Raw genomic sequence first — 17,724 nt, forward strand, 5'->3', positions numbered from 1 at the left:
TGGGTTCTCATTATGAAATACTTTCAAACTTGATCGTGTTTGCATATAGATGCTTTTGTGGCATTGATGCCTTTTCAAAAAAAAAAACAGCTTCCACCCCCTTTGTGTAGTGTTTATAACAATTCATCTACAGTGAGCTGGTAAGAGGTTAAAAAAGTTCCTATGAGCTTCACTGATGCATAAAAATTGAAATTCATTTTGTGCAAATGACACCCCCCCCCTTTTTTTTTTTTTTCAAATGGTGAAAAAAAAGCAGTATTTCAGGTTTTAAACAGTAGTTTGTTCTTTGATGGAAATTGGAACGTATTGAACTTTCTGTGAAATGGTTGGGCATCGACTGTTGAGGTCGATGGAGACTCACCCTGCAACATACGTGTAGATTGGATCAGTTCAACACATTTTAATGATTCAGTGCAAACTATTCTTCAACCTGCATAGCAGAGTGAACTTTCTGTGCTTTTTGTGCTACACAGGCTGTGTTGCTTCACAGCCTTCCCGCAGCAGCATCAGACACTGTGAAGACCTGTTTTCACATTTACACGCCTGCTTAGTTTTTGTTTGCTGAAGGAGAGAAAAAGCTGTTTTGTAATCAAGTAGGCAATGAGTGGGGTGAAGGATGGTGAGTGATGGAGGGGCGAGAGTGTTTTGGATTTTGTGAAGCCTGCAGGAAACAAAAAAGATCATTGTGAAAAACGAGAGGTGCAATCCTGTTCCTATCCCAGCACTTTACTCCAGGTTTAGCCACATTGTTCTCCAAGCCATCAGTCCCCTTTGCAGTGCACAAGCCACGTTATTACCTTCATACAAATTTAGTCCAAAGCAAGTAAGAGCTACAGATTTTAATCCTTGCGGACTATTCATGTGATAATTGGGCAAGCAAGTATTGCTTTAAATAGCTCAATACATTGCTGTTATTCTAGTGATACATAGTCCAACTCCATATAGCAGGGGAGAGATTTTTGTCTGCCAGGTGTCTCACTGACCACCTTCAGGAGAGAGACGAGCTTATGGCATCTCCTTCCGACATTGGTGCTGTGCCCCCCTGCACCAGGGGGAAGGGACCGTCTGGACTAGGGGGGAGGCTAGAAGGATTCCCCAGCTACCTCAGACTATATTCTTGATTTGTGGTTGGGCAGTTTGCAGGTTTTACTTTCTTTAAGCCTTTCCCCCCAGGTGCTCAGCACCACCCTGCAGTGGCTATGGAAGGTGGCATCACCTGATGCAAAGACAACCATTGCTGGCACGTCCTGCGTCCGGTCCCTCTGGGACCCTGCCAGCGGTGGCCTGCCCCGTGGACATGACAATATTTAGGCTTCTGCAGGACGCTATTTTTACACGGCAGCAAAGTGTTGGCTCGCCTCCCACTTGTGCGTGGGTGCTGCAGGAGTCATCTGACCCCTGGGCGCGTTGGTGCCGGAGCAGCGGCTGCCGTGTCGGCACGCTGCTGCAGCTCCCGCTCTGCTCCCCGGCTGCTCCGGCCGAGCTCCTTGCTGCAGGCTGGCCACCCAGCAGCGGTGCTTCTCCTGGCCCTTCCCCACTCGCGGGGTGTTAATGCAGGAATGCCGGAAGATACAGGTACAGTGCAATGATTCCCACGTTTTGGAGAGCCTCGACCTGAAATGACTTGTTTTTCATCTGGAGCTGTGGTAGCTGAATCACTGATACCGTTACAAGAGTAATTATTCTGTGTTTACGTGGAAGCGCAGCAGAGTGGAGAAAGATGGTTAAACATTTATTTTAAATTATGCTTCATATTCTTTTGATTATATGAATGACGATTTGGAAATTATAATCATACTGGCACTTAACTGACAGCTCAATTTGAAAACTGTCCTTATTTATTTAATTTAAATTGACTTTAGGCTTTATATTAGATTGTAATGAAAAAAAACCCAGTGATTGCTTTATGCAGATATATTGGAGCGCTGCTCCTATATCCTTTCTCACTGCAGTCGTGCTAAACCCATACAAAAATAGCCTTTATGTTGCTGCAGTAATGGTTCTTAAAATTCAGCAGAGATTTTTCTAACTGCCTTTGGATTTGGTAAATATTTCATTATGATAATGGGGGCAGGAGGTTAGCTCATGCTGGGCTTGTTTATGTGATGTGAATATTGCACTGAGTATACGGTAGGATTTGGAGCTCCTGTGGGCTGAGTACTTGTGCTGTGTTGCGTCTCTTCGGTACGGTTGTATCCATATCCTGCTGGATAACACCTCTCCTTTGCCTCTGGTCCCATAAACTTTGTAATCAGCAGTAAAAGCAGAGGTTCCTTCAGTTGTGCTGTCTGCCTGCTGTCCTGCATCAGCTATAGGTCTCTGTTCTGATTATGATCCATAGGAAGTGCTGGAAAAGGTATGCAATCCTTTCCTTCGTGCCGATGGAAAAGCACTGTAAAAGCTGTTGTTTCTAAGTAGTAGAAGCAGATGAACATTTCAAAAAGGACCGTGATTCTTGAATTCTTGAACCATGTTATTTTGTGGTTTTAGGCTGTACAAATTAATTCAATTAAAGAGATTTATTGATGTAAGATTTATTGAATGTGCTGGATTTCCTGTCTGATGGTATAGGAACTAAGGGGAGAAGCAGCCACAGTGCTTTGCTGGAGGAGCCACAGCAGAGGTATTAGGAAAGAGCAGCAAGCATTGCTGGGGGAGCGGCTGGAGCTGCTTGGTGCAGTAAAGCCCGCTGGGGAAGCTAACGAGCTCGTGTGTGCTGGCGTGGGGACAGGTGAGCCCTCTGTACAGCCAGCGGGAGGGCTTGAGAGACTATGTGATATGGACATTCAAGGCAAAACTTCTCTAACTTTCCCTTTATCCTTGTGATCTGCTTTTTTTTGTGAGATGTATGCAAGAAAAGGAATTGTGTTATAATGAAAAGACATCGTAAGCATGCAAACGCATTTGAAACAGCCTTTAACATGAGCTGCTAGTTGAGAAATAAGGTAAACCAGGTTACCACTAGTTACTGTTGCAGAACATCTAACATGTCTGCTCCTTGGGCAGGTTTGGTGCCCGTCCATTTGGGTACACTGTGCTCCTTCTTGCCCCGGTGCCTGGACCACCGGAGTGCACGGCTGGGGCTGGGGAGTTGCTCTTCCCTGCTCCCGAGCACAGCTGGAAGGATGGATAGGGAAAGCTTGTAGAGCTCCTATTTCAAAACCACTCTTTTTCTCATCCTTTTCTGTGGAATGGACCATTGAGGTCTCAGGCCCCCCACAAGGCTTTATAATGAATCATCATCGGTTCTTGGAGAAAAAAAAACCCACCAAAACAACACCCTTATCTAACGTAAATTTATAGCGCACACCGTGTAGTTCTCTGAACACTGCATGTGTTACCGTATTACTTATTCCTGTGTTATGTTGTTGTTACCCCATCGCCAGCGCTGGAAGAACTCCGAGTCACCCCATTTTACACACAGATACAAGACAGGGAGGGAGCAGGGGCCAGCTTTAGGCACTTAAACCCATGAATAATGCTTCATGGGATATTTAGAGGCACTTAAAAGCTTGTTTCGTTTACTTTCATCTGGGTGTTTTTAAATCCAACCTTGAGTGTTTTGACTAAGGCCACGCAAGTAGGGTTTGGCAAAAAAACAACTTGAACTTCAATCTTTAATTCCAGCCGGGTGCTGCTGCACTCATCTGCTTCTCCTTTAATCCTGCTCACAGAGGACTGCAAATTTAATTCCCCTCTGGGCTGCTGTGAACGACACCCACCCCAAATCACTTGGCACAGCATTTCAGCAATCAGTACTTATGCCCTGTTTCTCAAATACTTAGTGAGTAAATGGCATTTGGGTCTCATATTCATTTATTTTGATTTTCAGTAACCACCTCTAGCTATAGAGATGAAAGGTTTCAGTGTCAAAACAGAGAATTTTCTGCTAATTTATGCAGAATAATACCAGTTGTCAGAGCTGTGCATTTTTGGTTCAGAGTTGGAATGTGGCCTTTGCCTTTGTTGAAAAAGCTGAACATTTTTTATGAACTAAACAGCTGATATAGATAATTTTAGGTATTAATGACTTTCTGATATTTGTATTTTTCTCAAACAAATGTTTTCATCTCATGAAGTGAATGTAATGGGTTGTGAAGAAGGGACATTCCTGATGAATTTATAGAGGAGCCAGTAATACAGATAGTTGCTAGAGAAAATTGAAGTAGCTTTTCTGCTTCTGGAAGGGTGCTGTTGAAGGCAAATGATACTATATTTGTATGAGCCTGAAATGAAACACTTTCACTTTTTTAACCCGAACCCCCAGAACAAGATGAAAAAAAAAAAACCAAAACACAACGCACAAAACGAACAGGGGAGGTCACACATGCACAGAGCCCAATTCTTTTCCTTTTACTGTGTCCTTTAGGCTCTGGTTCTCCCCTATCCACCCGGGAACCTTGGTGAGGAATTAACACTTTCCTTGCATCGAGTGGTAATTGTTTGGATTACAAAACCTTGTTCTTCAGAAACAAAATATTTATTCACATATATGTTGTCTCTCCATTCAAATTACACCTTAGTTTAGTTCACAGTCCTCTTTAAAACATCCATACTAAATATCAAAGACAGCCAGGCTGGATGGGGCTTTGAGCAGCCTGGTCTAGTGGAAGATGTCCCTGCCCGTGGCAGGGGGGTTGCAACTAGGTGATCTTGAAGGTCCCTTCCAACCCAAACCGTTCTAGGATTCTGTGATTCTATTATTAAATTGTCATTTGGCCCTTTGTCATTTCAGGCTTCTGTAATCACTAAGAGAAGTAAATCTAATAAATGTTTTTTAGAGCATGGTTAAGTAATGTGGAGTAAATGGGGTATGTGGCCTTAGTTGTATCCATCTATTGAACAAAGCAGGTGAAAGTCTTCATTATTAAACTTTGTATTTGAGGTTTGATCCAAGATTGAATGCATGTCCTTAAGCATGGCACTTCCTGACTTTTCAGTACGTGTTTTCTAAGCTCCGTGATGGCTTCTATGGATTCTTACGCTATGTTAAAATTAAATACGCTGATTTGGAAAAAGCATTAGGACTGTGTCAAATTCTGCAGTTTCTGGCCATATCAGGCTTGTAATCTGCCGTGAAGATTTCTCTCATTTGGCTGTCAGCCTGATAGCAAAGGGGTTTGTCATCCTCCATGTGGACTGGTCCTAGATGGGATCTTTTACCAAGGATTTGATCTCTCTCATCAGTTTGCTCACAGCAGAATGAAGGTGATATTTTCCATGCCAGTCTCTGGAGTGGAGCGTGACCAGGGACTTGCAAACTTTCTCCCATCTACCACTGCCATCAGCTTGTCTTGTGCTGCTTGCAAAACACTCCTGTCTCAGCCAAATCTCATCCTCATCGCTGGCACCTCATCCTGGTCCCCGCTGCTGTTAAATCCTACTTAGTCTAGCAATTCTGAAGGAGCTGTGCTTATTCAAAGGGAGTGGTTTTTTGACCACGTATTGTGGATTTTCATGGATCAAATGTATCTGTCACAGTGCCCGTCTCTGTCAGGCTTCAGCCTTTACTCCAAATATTTCCAAAACCAAGATTGAAAAAAAATACATTGTACCCTGTCCTTTTTTCTTACCTTTAGAAAAAGCTAAAACAATTTGTCTGAAATTTTCCCTGAATAAATGAGCTCAAGAACACCAAATGTGAATAATGTCTGTGTAAAAGTTTAAGTTTGGTGAAGTTACAAGCACACTGAAAACATCTTTGCTATGAGTCTGGTGAGGCACTGGCACAGGTTGCCCAGGGCAGCTGTGGATGCCCCATCCCTGGCAGTGTTCAAGGACAGGCTGGATGGGGCTTGGAGCAACCTGGTCTAGTGGAAGGTGTCCCTGCCCATGGCAGGGGGGTTGGAACTGGGTGATCTTTAAGGTCCCTGCCAACCCAGATCATTCTGTGAGTCTATGATCACTTTATATTTGCCATAAATTGTGTAGTGCAGCTTTGATAACAAGTGATACCACACTTTCCCCTCTTCCCTGTGATACTTAACACAAGTGCATGTGTCTCAAGCAAGCAGTATAGAAGTAAATCTGAGGAGTGCTTCTTGACAACTTTTTTAACAAACCATTGCTAATTCAAGAAACCCTACTTGATCCAGAACTGCAGAATTACATACTGTGTAACCTGTTGGAGAGAGTCTGAGTCTTGACATCAGAAATATGTGAGCACTGAACATTACATTCAACAAGATTATTGGAAGTGATGTCCCCAGCAGACAGGTCTTGCACACCAAAGACGTGCTGTGGAAAGTGTTTGCTAGTTCCTTTCTTGCCATTTTTTGCCCTTGTCAAAAAGTAAGTGCAGTCAGATCTTTTTAAGGTTTAAGAATTGTGGAGATATCTCTGCTAGAGCAGAATGCAGTCTGGGAGAGAGGGAAATTTGGAGAATCAGGCATTCATTTGTATTTCTATTAGGAAGAAGTAATTTAGAGTTAAAAAGGAAATTTCTGTTTTCATTAAATTCTGCAAATCAGGGTATAATGTAAGCATGTAAGTTTTAATGAGCTCTTTAGTTATGAGCTGATGAGTAGACTCAGATCTTTACACTCCATCAGTAATTCAATGTTTCACTCATTAAATATGCTGATTGTACCTTCTGCTGCTTCAAAGACTGGTTCTGATACATAAAGGTGTAAAAGTAGAATGCTGAAAACTATCATGTAAACATGTTTCCTTAATATGATTTGAAATGTGAGTTAAAATGTGAAGTTCGCTAATACAGTTGATATCTCAAAATTGTCAGCAGTTGCAATTTCAACAAAAAGCAGAATATGTTTTAAAATGTTGGAACTTCAAATATCATTAATCACATCATTTTGTTGTGCTAGATGAAGGAATAAGTATTTAAAACTGTCTTCAGAAGCACAGTTCTGTAATGAGCCCAAAGGCACTGTATTCCCACTGGGGTTTTCTGTGAAATACTGAGTAGCTTAGTTCTGAACTGAGAGAAGAGCAAAACTTTTCATCTGACAACCACGCATATTTTTAAATATGATTTGTGTTTCTTCAAGATTAATGGAAGAATTCCAACAGAAATACTACATCTTTTAATTTTAAATTTCTTTTTTAGCGAAGTTGTTGGGGGGTTTTTTTGAATTGTTAACCTTGATCCAGAGACCTGAAGAGAAGGAAACGTGTGATGTCATCCTGCCCTGTAGCTGTGAATGCTGAGACTTCATCCATCGTGAAAAGCAGAGCTTTCTGTTTTCTGCCACTTTGCAGCAATTTTCAGTTAGCAACAATTTTCTGCTGCTTTGCAGTAAGTGCAGCATGGAACTCCCAGGTGCAAGAAAGCAAACAGAAAAATGAAATATTCTCTAGAAGTTTGACAATATTTTCACTTTAGGACAATGAGGTATGTTTGGTGTGGAGGGCTGCCCTTGGGGCTCTGCAGCAGTGCCCCTGGGTCCGTCCAGCACATGCTCTGGGCTACAACTGGGACTCCTCGGCCAGGTTACTGCCCTGCCCGTGCAACACACCATGGCACGAGATGGTGGCCACCTGCATGCCTCTGCACTGGCCAGGAGCTGATGCTTCTGTTCAGAAAGCCTTGGACATGGGAAGAGTTGAGCACGAAAAAGAGTAAAACATTTAATCACTCAAATCAGAATTTTGTATTTCAAATGTAACTTTTTTTCTGGGTGTGGTCAGCTCTTTTTAAGTCAAGTCTTCCATGAATTAAGTGCTACAGAGGGCGATGCATGTTAATAATTCTGGAGGGGGCAAACCTTCTTTATCCAGAGTTAAAAACTTTTAGCAGCTGCTTTACTAATTAACTCAGGAAAACAATCTGTTTCAGTTTCTTACAGCATTGATTCTTTTTCAGGGTGGGTAGTTTGTTTTGGGAGGGTTACAGTAAAGAGAAATTCTCATGTCAAAAGTTAAGTATTGCAAAGTTCAGAGTTTCATCTGTTTCCTTTTGAGAAATAAGTCAGACCCTCATATTGGCTTGAACCATGTGTGCAACTTGCTCTGTGTCAATTTGGGCATCTGCCTTTCTATAAACTTCTAATTGCCTGTCATGCTGTGATGTTTTTATTGGAGATGTACTTAATTATAACCAGAGCTTCAGTAATAGCTCCAAAGTTCGCATTGCCTTGAGCAGGAGTTTTTTGACAATCCCAGAATGTGTAATTTCAGCAGACAAGGCAGAATGCCTGTGGGCAGCTTTATCCCATGTAACTACTCGGGGAAAACCCCCACTTTACTTACAGGAGTAGGAAGTGCTGGTTTGGGCAAAACTTGCAGAAACTCCCCTGGAAGTCTGGGTGCGAGGCTCTGTATCTCACTGAAATACTGACCCCTTAAAGTCAGGGGATGTGGAAAGGCCTTTTAGGCTATCACCACAGGGTGCCTGCGGTGGGGATGAGGTGAGAATAGAGGAGGAAGAGCAGCAGGATCAGTTATTGGAGAACAAGAGCTGGATGATGCTCAATTGCTGATTTTGGTATCGTCTGTTATCACATGTGTTCATAATGACAGTACCATCACTGCCTCTCTATATCATCCCTACCTATGGTAAAAGTAACATTACTGTTGTTTTGTTGTTTTAATTAAAATCAATTTTGCGGGGTACCCCCTCCCCCTTTTTTTCTTTCAGAACCTTTTTTTCTGAAATAACAGCTCTGATACTGCAATAGGAATAGTAACGAAAGATTTTGGCCAGTCTGAGTTTAACCCTGACTGGCCAAGGTTACTTCCCAATTATATTTTTTTTTTAATGTGAGTGAAAGAAAATGGTTACACAGCAGTGGCATTATCCCTTGACTAAACCCTAAAGGGAAACAATTCTGATTCCCATTCATACTTAAAGTATTGGCCTATGAGAGATTGCTTCATCTTGACTGTTGATTAATAAGTTTATTTTGAAGCTTTTTTTTTTTTTAAATCCATCACTTTGAAATAAGCAGTCCAACCTTAGAATAAGCATGCCACATCACAGAAGAATGTCGTTAAATGCTTAAAATGCTTGATAATTTTCCTGTTATTAGTCCTTTTTCACATAGGAAAAAAGCCAAGTCTATTGAGTTATGGTACAGCTCCTTTATAATTAACTGCCTTGATGTTTGCTGTCTAGACTCCTAAGTACACTGCAATAAAAAAATGATACAAGTACTGCAGCAGAATTGCAAGAACATCATATCTCACCTGTTACACATAACACATTGGCATGCCAATTTATATTGCCCAATAAATGCAATTTCTAATTTACATCACAAGATGGCAGCAAATTTTTAAATCACTTAATAATTCACTAACCTGGATAAACCTAATCTCTTGAAATCATGGTTTTCTAACAAAAGGACAGCAACCTTTGTTTAATGATCAGATGTATGTGGTATTTACAGAGAAGTCAATGTTTCAGAAGTATGAACTCAAAACATCTACAGAAGTGTATTTCTATCTTAAAATCAGTTAAAAAGGTAATTGCTTTGAACTTTAAAGATCAGTAGCTCACAGCGTACTGGTTACTAAATCCCATAAAAGGTATTTTGGATGAAAACAATAGCTTTTATCTATAGTCTTTGACTTACTGAAGAGAACATGCAACAAATCATTATTTGAAATTCTTGACTTGATCATGTGGATTCTTTCCTCTATAAGCAATTCTGATTTATGTTTGAAATCTGCAGGCATGAGCTTTTCAAGTTCTGAAATGAGAAGCTTGGCTCAGATAGTCCTTTAGCAGATCTTTTCTCCTGTGCTGGCTGATACCAGAAGTTAAAACCGTTTTATCTGTTTGAATGGTTTTGCCCGAGGTGTTAATTGTCATTATTTGTAGGTCTTGCAGAATATGCACATGATGGCCTTTAAAATGTTCTACCTTTTGTTTTCCCTTGCAGTTTCACAACCACAGGCTGTACATAGCCAACTGGAGAAGCCATCAAGTACTGCAATTCTCTGCAATAACTGTGGAAACCCATGCAAAGGAGAAGTTTTGAGAGTTCAGAACAAATATTTCCATATTAAGTGCTTTGTTTGCAAAGGTAAGTGTTTGTGACAGCTGTTCCTGTGAGTAGAGTGGTTTATTAATCCTTGTAGCACAGCCTAGAAGCACGAGCATGGCTGTGGTCCCAGCTGTGTTAATGTGACTATTTCCTCCAGTTTGGAGGAAACTATCAGAAAGAAAACTGTCATTTTCTGTCAGCTACACTGATATTTTTATAAATCCCATGGGATTAAGTATATATTATTCAATACCTGAGTCAGTCTTTAATGAGTTAGATAGACAGGATTCAATGTTCAGCTCAATAATTGTGTTCTCTGCAAAATTACACAGCAAGAAAAACAAGCATAGTGCACTATCCTAAATAGCAAATATTTCAGTCATCTATTCAGAAGCAGAATGGTATTTAAAGCAGAACACCGCCTGTACGTACATTTTTCAAACTCTTTTAAAGCCATTTGGTTTTATGTTTTTATGGCAAATTTTATTATCAAATTAGTTTTTCAGACCTAACTCGGGAAGAGAGCAGCTAATTTTTTACTCAGCAGTCTTGTCTCCTGCATGAAGTCTCAGCAACATACCAGTATGCGCTCCATATAATTATATTGATGAAATCCAAGCCACCTTTTATTCAGATCAGTTATGAGAAAACATTGGCAAGTCCTACGGAATGACAAGACACAATTATACATCCATGTTGTCACTTCATAGGGCATCTCCTTTTAGAGGTTTTAAGGCCACCTGCCAATGCAGCAAGCGGATTCTGAAACTATTCACTGATCCCAAATTTAGGCAGCGCAGAGGCTTTTTTTTTCCCATGCCCATGCAGAAGAAGGTGATGAATACACTGTAGAAGCTGCATTGCCTCTACCTGTCTGTAAGAGATAAGGAGGAGTTTGTTTGCTTCAAGCAGATCTTGGATAAAATGAGGAAAAAACCCCACTGTTAACAAGGAAGAGCAGGGTAGCATCTGTCAGCTATGCATCAGACTCTCAGCTGGCACGGGAGATAGTGTCAGAGGTGGGTGGTTAAACTGCTTCTCAGTGTCAGGGCTCTTGGAGTACTTCTTTCTTAGTAACGATTTTGCTAAGTGCTAATTTTGCACACATGGTTGGGTTGTTCCCGCTCCCCTCCCCTCCCCCCCCCCCCCCCCCTTATTTAAATGCCATCATTTTTTCTATCACTTTTCAAGGGTTTCCATCAATTTGCTGGCATCCTTCTGGGATCTGGTTTTGTTTTGTTTATGGAGTTTACTTGTTACTTAAGAACCATAAGTTGCTTTGTCGCGTGGTTTTACCGTGTTGTTACGTGAGAAGGATTTAGGAACAGAACAGAGCACTGAACATACATTTCACTAACTAAAATTAAAGGGGGGAAAGAAATCAGGATCAGGTTAGGCAAATGTGATTTGCATTTTTAACCATGTGCTCAAATCAGTGGATTAAAAATACAGTTATTGTGTTAGCATTTAGTAAAAAAATGATACTGAGTTCTCCTGGTCAGTCGACCACTTACCTCCTTTCAGCCCTGGAGGAGAGGTTTGTGCCATGACCCCTGTTCTGAACCCCTTTTCTTGTCGTGCTGCTGGACTGTTGCGCATGGCCAGGGTGATGATCCTGGGAATATATTTACCATACAGTTGACTCCTCCCTGTGGTGCATTGATTTTGATGGTACTCAGCGATGCAATTTGCCCCCTCTCACCTCATCTGCCAAAGATAGTGCCTTGAAAGATGCCGTGTGTCCAGCGTCTAGTGCAGCAAGACAGTCCAGGGACAGATAATCCTATGTGTGGGCTGGCTGCATTGCCCTGCAAGGCTGCCTGCCTGCTTAGGTTGAATGCCTCTGCATGAATTCATCTCAAAGCCTTCATCAGAAAACCTTAAATATTTGTAAAAGTGCAGAAAGTTATGTTCCTTCTCGCAGTATTTACAGATGTATGATGATGGAGACCACAAACTGATAATGAGCCCATAAAGAATGTATAGAGGGTCTAGAGAGGGAGTCTAGAGGTATTTGAAGTCTGTTTGAATGACTTGAACAGTGACAGATGATAGTACAGTGGAGGAATTCACATTTTTTGAATACGTGTGCGATATGAAACCATTTCCTTGGTAGTGTTGGATAAATTATGAGGTTTCAGGGGGCAGAGACATTTAATGTTTTCTTTTTTCTTTTTTTTTTTTTTTTAGGGTAGAAAGGTAGTTTTATATATTACCATACTGCTTTCTGATTATTCCTATGGGGACTGTGAGTTTCATAATGGTAACAGCATATATGTAGGTGCCTTTTATATTTATATTAAATTATATAACCAGGGAAAGTTAGTATAAATCACTTATTCCTATCCAGTTCTTACATTCTCCAGGTAATGATTCTAAACAATTCTAAGAAAAGTTTTAAAAATAGAATTTTATTCAATTATTCAGAATTGAGACACACAACTAGATTAAAAATTTTAATAGCAATGCTGTGAACTTCTGCTAGTTTTGCTCAGTATCAAAGTTTAATAGGACTTACAGAGGTGTGTGGGAGTTATGAATAAGGTTTATACTCATATCTGTTTGTTTATATTATTTCCTGTTAAGGTGCTCATCTAATCTGCTAGTAAAAGGCTGTAGGGAACATACCATCTAGCCTCACTTCAAATTTTTACTCAATCTTTACTTCAAAATATCTCCCATTTTAATCGGATTTAATAAAAATGCAGTTATAATAGAAATAGATGCCTTTGAAATAATATGGTAAAGATTTTATTCGTTAAAATTCAAGGTCTTCAGTTCCCATGTTTGCAAATTCTCTTACTATCTCTTACCGCTGTAATGGAAGCACCAAGGGAAATAACAAAAGGTGATAAAATATTGATGACTCACATGATCAAATTAACACAAACTGTGTTGTCTAGTTCCTTCTGAGGCTGTCTGTCAGGTCAGGACTGCTGCTCATACAGGGTATGGTATTAGGCAAACACTCACTTGGAGCTTAATTACAACAGCGTAATTTAGTGAGCCAGCAGATAGACAGACTAATGCAGAATTGTAGATAGGAGAGATGTAGATGCTGTGTTTATATTATCCTGGGTAGCCTCTTTGGTCTTTCGTAAAGAGAGAAATTACCTTGGTTTAGGAGCGTTGGGCAGTATTTCTTTTTCTGTGATGTGATAGCGTCCTGGTGTTTCCGAAGTAGCAGTAACCTATGTCACATGCAGCATTTAGGAAATACTGGAAGTGTGCTTCAAAGCTCAATGTTTCTAGGTGCTGATATAAAATCAGAAAGTACACTTTGCAGTGTTTTATGTAGTCACTGTAGCAGATCAAATAAGGGACAATCTATAGTGCATTTGCAAATTTGCAAATAGTGCGTGCAAAAATCCTTCAGCCTCCACCCTACTTAAATGGGGAAATCCATGCAAGCCTGCAAAAAGCTGTTCTTTGTGCAAGATTACTTATATGCGAGAACTGTAACTCATATCTATGGCGTTTACTGGTTTGGTATTGATGAAATAAAGTAAGCTTGCAGTCGGAGCCACAGATTTAAAAACAAGACCACTGTGCTATATCAGCTTTGCTATGTATGTGTCTGTCTTGTTTTACCCCTAATCAAAATTCCCTGAATTGCTGTCTTGCTACGGATGCAGCACATGCAGTCTTCCATGCCAGCACGGCTAGCAGTTTCGAGTATATTCTTTTCCCTGTGATTTTTCACCTATTTGTTTAATTAACCTGTTAGAACATATCACATCTCCAGCTTATAGCTGGGTATGTGGTTCTCTGGGTCAATGTTTCTGATTCCTGTGGCACTGCAGGTTCCTGGGAATGGTGAAAAAGCCCTGGGATGGATATATCACTTCTATACCTTCTGGTTTTTTTCAGCAGAACATACAACACAACCCAGAGGTATATAATTTATTGTGAAGCCATATTAATGGGATGGGCGAAAACACAGTATTCGGTGAAAAGGTTAAAAACATCAAGTAACTTGGTAATAGGAGTGATTTGTTTGTTAGATCAAATGCATCTGCTAGGATATAAATATGTTAAAAGCTTCACTGAGTAATCTGAGGGACTCGCGTTTGAACATAGTTAAGAGGTTTCACATTTCAGAATGGGAGTCATTTACGGGAAGCTCACTAGTAAGGTTTCTGAGTCCCAGCTTTTGGCCAAGTAGTAGCAGTTGATGGCATGTGCGGTATCTTAGCCACTGGGGATGAGCACAGGGGCTCTGGTTCAGCAGGCGATCGCTCTCAGCAGCATGCCCATCGCTTCTCCGGTCCTTCAGGAGGCAACAATCCCAGATCATGTTAACTCAGTATAGTAGGGAAAACTATGCTTCTGATGCAATGCTCGCAGAGTCTAGCTTGGACACTATGGTAGGTTTGGGGCTGACTAACCAAAGTCATGGTAGCTTAATCATTTATTTTGCTGAAATAATGAGGTTGATGATAATAATCATAGTAATCACTTTTGTCTGTGCAAAAGTAATTAAACAGTGGCTAATGGCTCTGTGTTGCAGTTTTAGTATTTTTGAACTTAAATTTTTAAAATAATTAATCACTAACTTTCTAAAAACAACTCAATAGTTAAAGCATGAAAAAAATTCTGGTCAGTTAGTGAACTACTGTAATCACAAAGTAATTGCTAATTTTTCTTTTGTTTTAATCACGTTCTTGTTTCAACCTTTTTTTGTATTCATAAAGCACATTCTGCAGCCCCTCATTGTCTTGGTCATATACCAGCCACATCAGAAAGCTTTATTTCATGGCATATATTTCATTCGGGGTCCAATGAATTATTTTTTTTAAGAGTATCTTTCATTAATTTACATAATATTAGTAAAGTGTTGTGGAAAGGACAGGGGAGAAATCACAGTTACAAGTACTGGTAAAGGGATATCTTCCTAATAATTCCCTTCAATGAAGGTTCACTAACTGTCCACCACAGGAAGCCAAGATTCTGTTAATTTTGTTTTCCAGCTTGATTTATTTCATTTAAAGCACAAAGATTCTGGGGTTTAGGTTTTTAGGGTATAGTAAAGCTATACATGCTTACTGCTGTGTTTATACCAAAGATATTACATAATACTCTTGCTTTATTTTCTTACTAACTATATTTTTCTTTAGTCTTTTCATTGCCTTAGTTGTCTCCATATTTACATCCCTCTAGTCCCAAGACTGAGAGGTTATACTAGAAAATGAAGTGCTCATTAAAAACCTGGAGAGGGTTTTCGATGAAGTAATTGCTGAAATTTGTGAGGAATGATCCAAACAGCAGATACGGCCACGTGCAGAAGATGTTTGCGTTGCAGGAGGCTGGTTGCTAGCTGGGAAGAGAGAGGTGCCTGGGCGAGGTGCTTAACCATGCTGGGAATGCTGAGGTAGATTTAGACAAAGACACCAAACAGCTGGAGAGTACTAAAAATCACAGTGGTTGAAAGCAAACTAGAACTGAGACAAAACCGAATGCATTTAAAAATTATGCCTGATGTTCATTAAGTAAAGTTTTGGATGGTAACGTAATCTTTGTAGGCAGTAAAGATATTGTTCATGTAAAGGTTTGAGAGTACATAATTTCAGCCCGCAGTAGAGGAAGTCATGCCCATGAAGAGCCTGTAATTCTTTTAGGGTAAAGCTTTTCCCCGCATGAAAAATACCAGTGCAAGGATGCCTTTATGCAGGGGGGCTCTCTGTATGTATTGTGGTCTTTCACACGGGCACAGGAGGGATACAGCCAGCCTGCTGGAGTAGTTACTGGGTGTTTCAGTGCACTAAGGTGGTGTGAAGCCTGCGTGGAGACCCAGAAGGAGTTGTTGAATAAAATTCATCATTGCCCCAGTGGTGTTATTCCACCTCCTGCTTTCTGAGACTCATTAACATGACACCATCTGCCATATCTATGTGTAGTCAGAGCGAGCACGCTTAATTTGCAAACCTGTAACTGACACTCAAAGCACCATTATGAAAAATCAGAAAATATTTAATGTTGTTGCTTTACATGTTTAAAAAAAAAGGCAAAAAAGCGCAAACTTTTAATTAGTCTGGCAAATAAAGTCTGTATTCTGTGTTAAACACTGAAGATGCTGTTAGATTGAAAATGGATTAAAGCATGTTACTCTGTTTCTTAAATCTTTTTAGCATGCTTGTAAACTTTAAATAACCAGATCAATTCCTTGAAATAATAAATCAATATAAAAGAGATGACTTTTCCAGTTTTTCTGAGGGTTGTTTCGGTAGCATGGAATAGGCACGTACATAGTGTTGTGAGGAATCTCTCTTATCCTTAGTACTATAGGAGAGCTTTTATAGGGCAGTAACACTGTCTTTAACCTACTGGGAATTGCAGTTTTCCAGAAGAGAAATGGAAAATGGAATTGCACTTTCTGATGCAGAAATTACTAGATGTGTAGCTCTCATTACTTAGAGGAATCAAGTTACATAGTGCACAGGAAACTCCCCAAACTCTCCTTTATTTTAATTAGTATACCTGAGTTGTTGATGTTTTGTGAGTCTCATAAGAGCATTCTGAATCTCTTAAGGGTTTTCCTGCACTGAAGCCTGTACTCCACAGATTAATTTATGGGTATCATGGCCAGTCTAGCCTGAGAGTTTATTAGATGTGCTGTACCCTGTGTCCTTTACAGATTTATCAATGCTACACATGCATGGTCAAGTGTTGTAGGATGTATATGATATATTCCCACAGTTCTCTGTGTCTATTCCGCTCTGGAAAGTTGCTGGTTTTCCTTTGGTAGAACTGTCTGCCTTCCTGCAGTTCCTGGTTGGGAGCTGGGGAAGGGGCCAGCAGGTCTGGCCCACACTTCTCTGGTACTGCATACTGCTTTTGTTTGCCCTGGGCTGTAACATAAACGGGGTGAGATTCCAGTCCTTGAGGTTATAGCTGGTATTTCAGATATTATAGATAAAACACTGCTGGTGACTGATAGGCTTGAGTATTCTTGATTTCTCAGACATCTGCTTGGAAAGGCTTAGATATGGTTGCTTCTGCCTAGGAAGAGTGATTGGATTACATGGATCATATATCATTGCTGTCTTGCTGCTGACTTACCTATAGACAGAAGCTTCAGGTGTGAATTGACTAAGAGGGCGAGTGAGATGATATTCCCATACAGACTTTGCATGGCCAGCAAACTTCCAGCTGGGGAAGACTTCCCCAAAACCGTCATGAAAAGCTTGTCTGGACTCATCTGCACCAGACCATGCGACAGAAGGAGTATCACAGTCACAGCTGTCTTCTGGACATGGGCTTAGACTGCTTCAAATCAGTAGCAGTGGAAGTTTGCCAGATGGTTGCTATTGCTTCTCGCAGCATAGGCATAGTGGCAAGGAGAAATGCTCCAGATATAGTCATAGGCTTTCAGGGAATGGGGTCCCAGACTGCAGCAATGGCGTATGGAGACATGCAATTTAGTTGCCAAAAGAGAATTGTGTCAGCAGCAGGCTATGTGTCATTCTTGGGATTTTAGTGACCACCAGCATTCATCTCAGGGATGGAGGAAAATACTAGAAATGAACATTAAGTCACAGTGCTGAGGATGTAGCTCTAAGCAAGCAGCAATCTTTTTCTTGACTTCTCTGTAACAACATTATGAATGGATCTTTGTTCCTTCTTTTATATTCAGGGTCTCTGCCTCTCTCCTGTGTTGGATTTATGCCTGGTTGCTTGCATCAGGCAACAAATGGGAGAAAAAAATAGACTTCATACATGCAATCACATGTAAGCAAACCACCTGATTGTCTGGCAGGCTGAAAGCAAAACAGCAGTGTTT

At 40.6% G+C, this 17,724-nt stretch overlaps 1 protein-coding gene across 9 annotated transcripts in view; it reads left to right on the forward strand.

Moving 5' to 3' along the window:
- The window catches only part of ABLIM2 (actin binding LIM protein family member 2), a 144,615-nt gene that overhangs the window by 30,108 nt on the left and 96,783 nt on the right, over positions 1 to 17,724 (forward strand). For 8 of the 9 annotated variants that reach the window (XM_040593364.1, XM_040593300.1, XM_040593335.1 and 5 more), the window contains exon 2: positions 9,840 to 9,983. In XM_040593364.1, the coding sequence (XP_040449298.1) occupies positions 9,840 to 9,983 (144 nt within the window). Of the gene's footprint in view, positions 1 to 1,425; positions 1,576 to 9,839; positions 9,984 to 17,724 lie in introns of those variants that run through there. The other variant, XM_040593308.1, reaches the window with a different exon arrangement.

The sequence above is a fragment of the Falco naumanni genome, chromosome 1 (assembly GCF_017639655.2).
Source record: "Falco naumanni isolate bFalNau1 chromosome 1, bFalNau1.pat, whole genome shotgun sequence".
NCBI lineage: Eukaryota > Metazoa > Chordata > Aves > Falconiformes > Falconidae > Falco > Falco naumanni.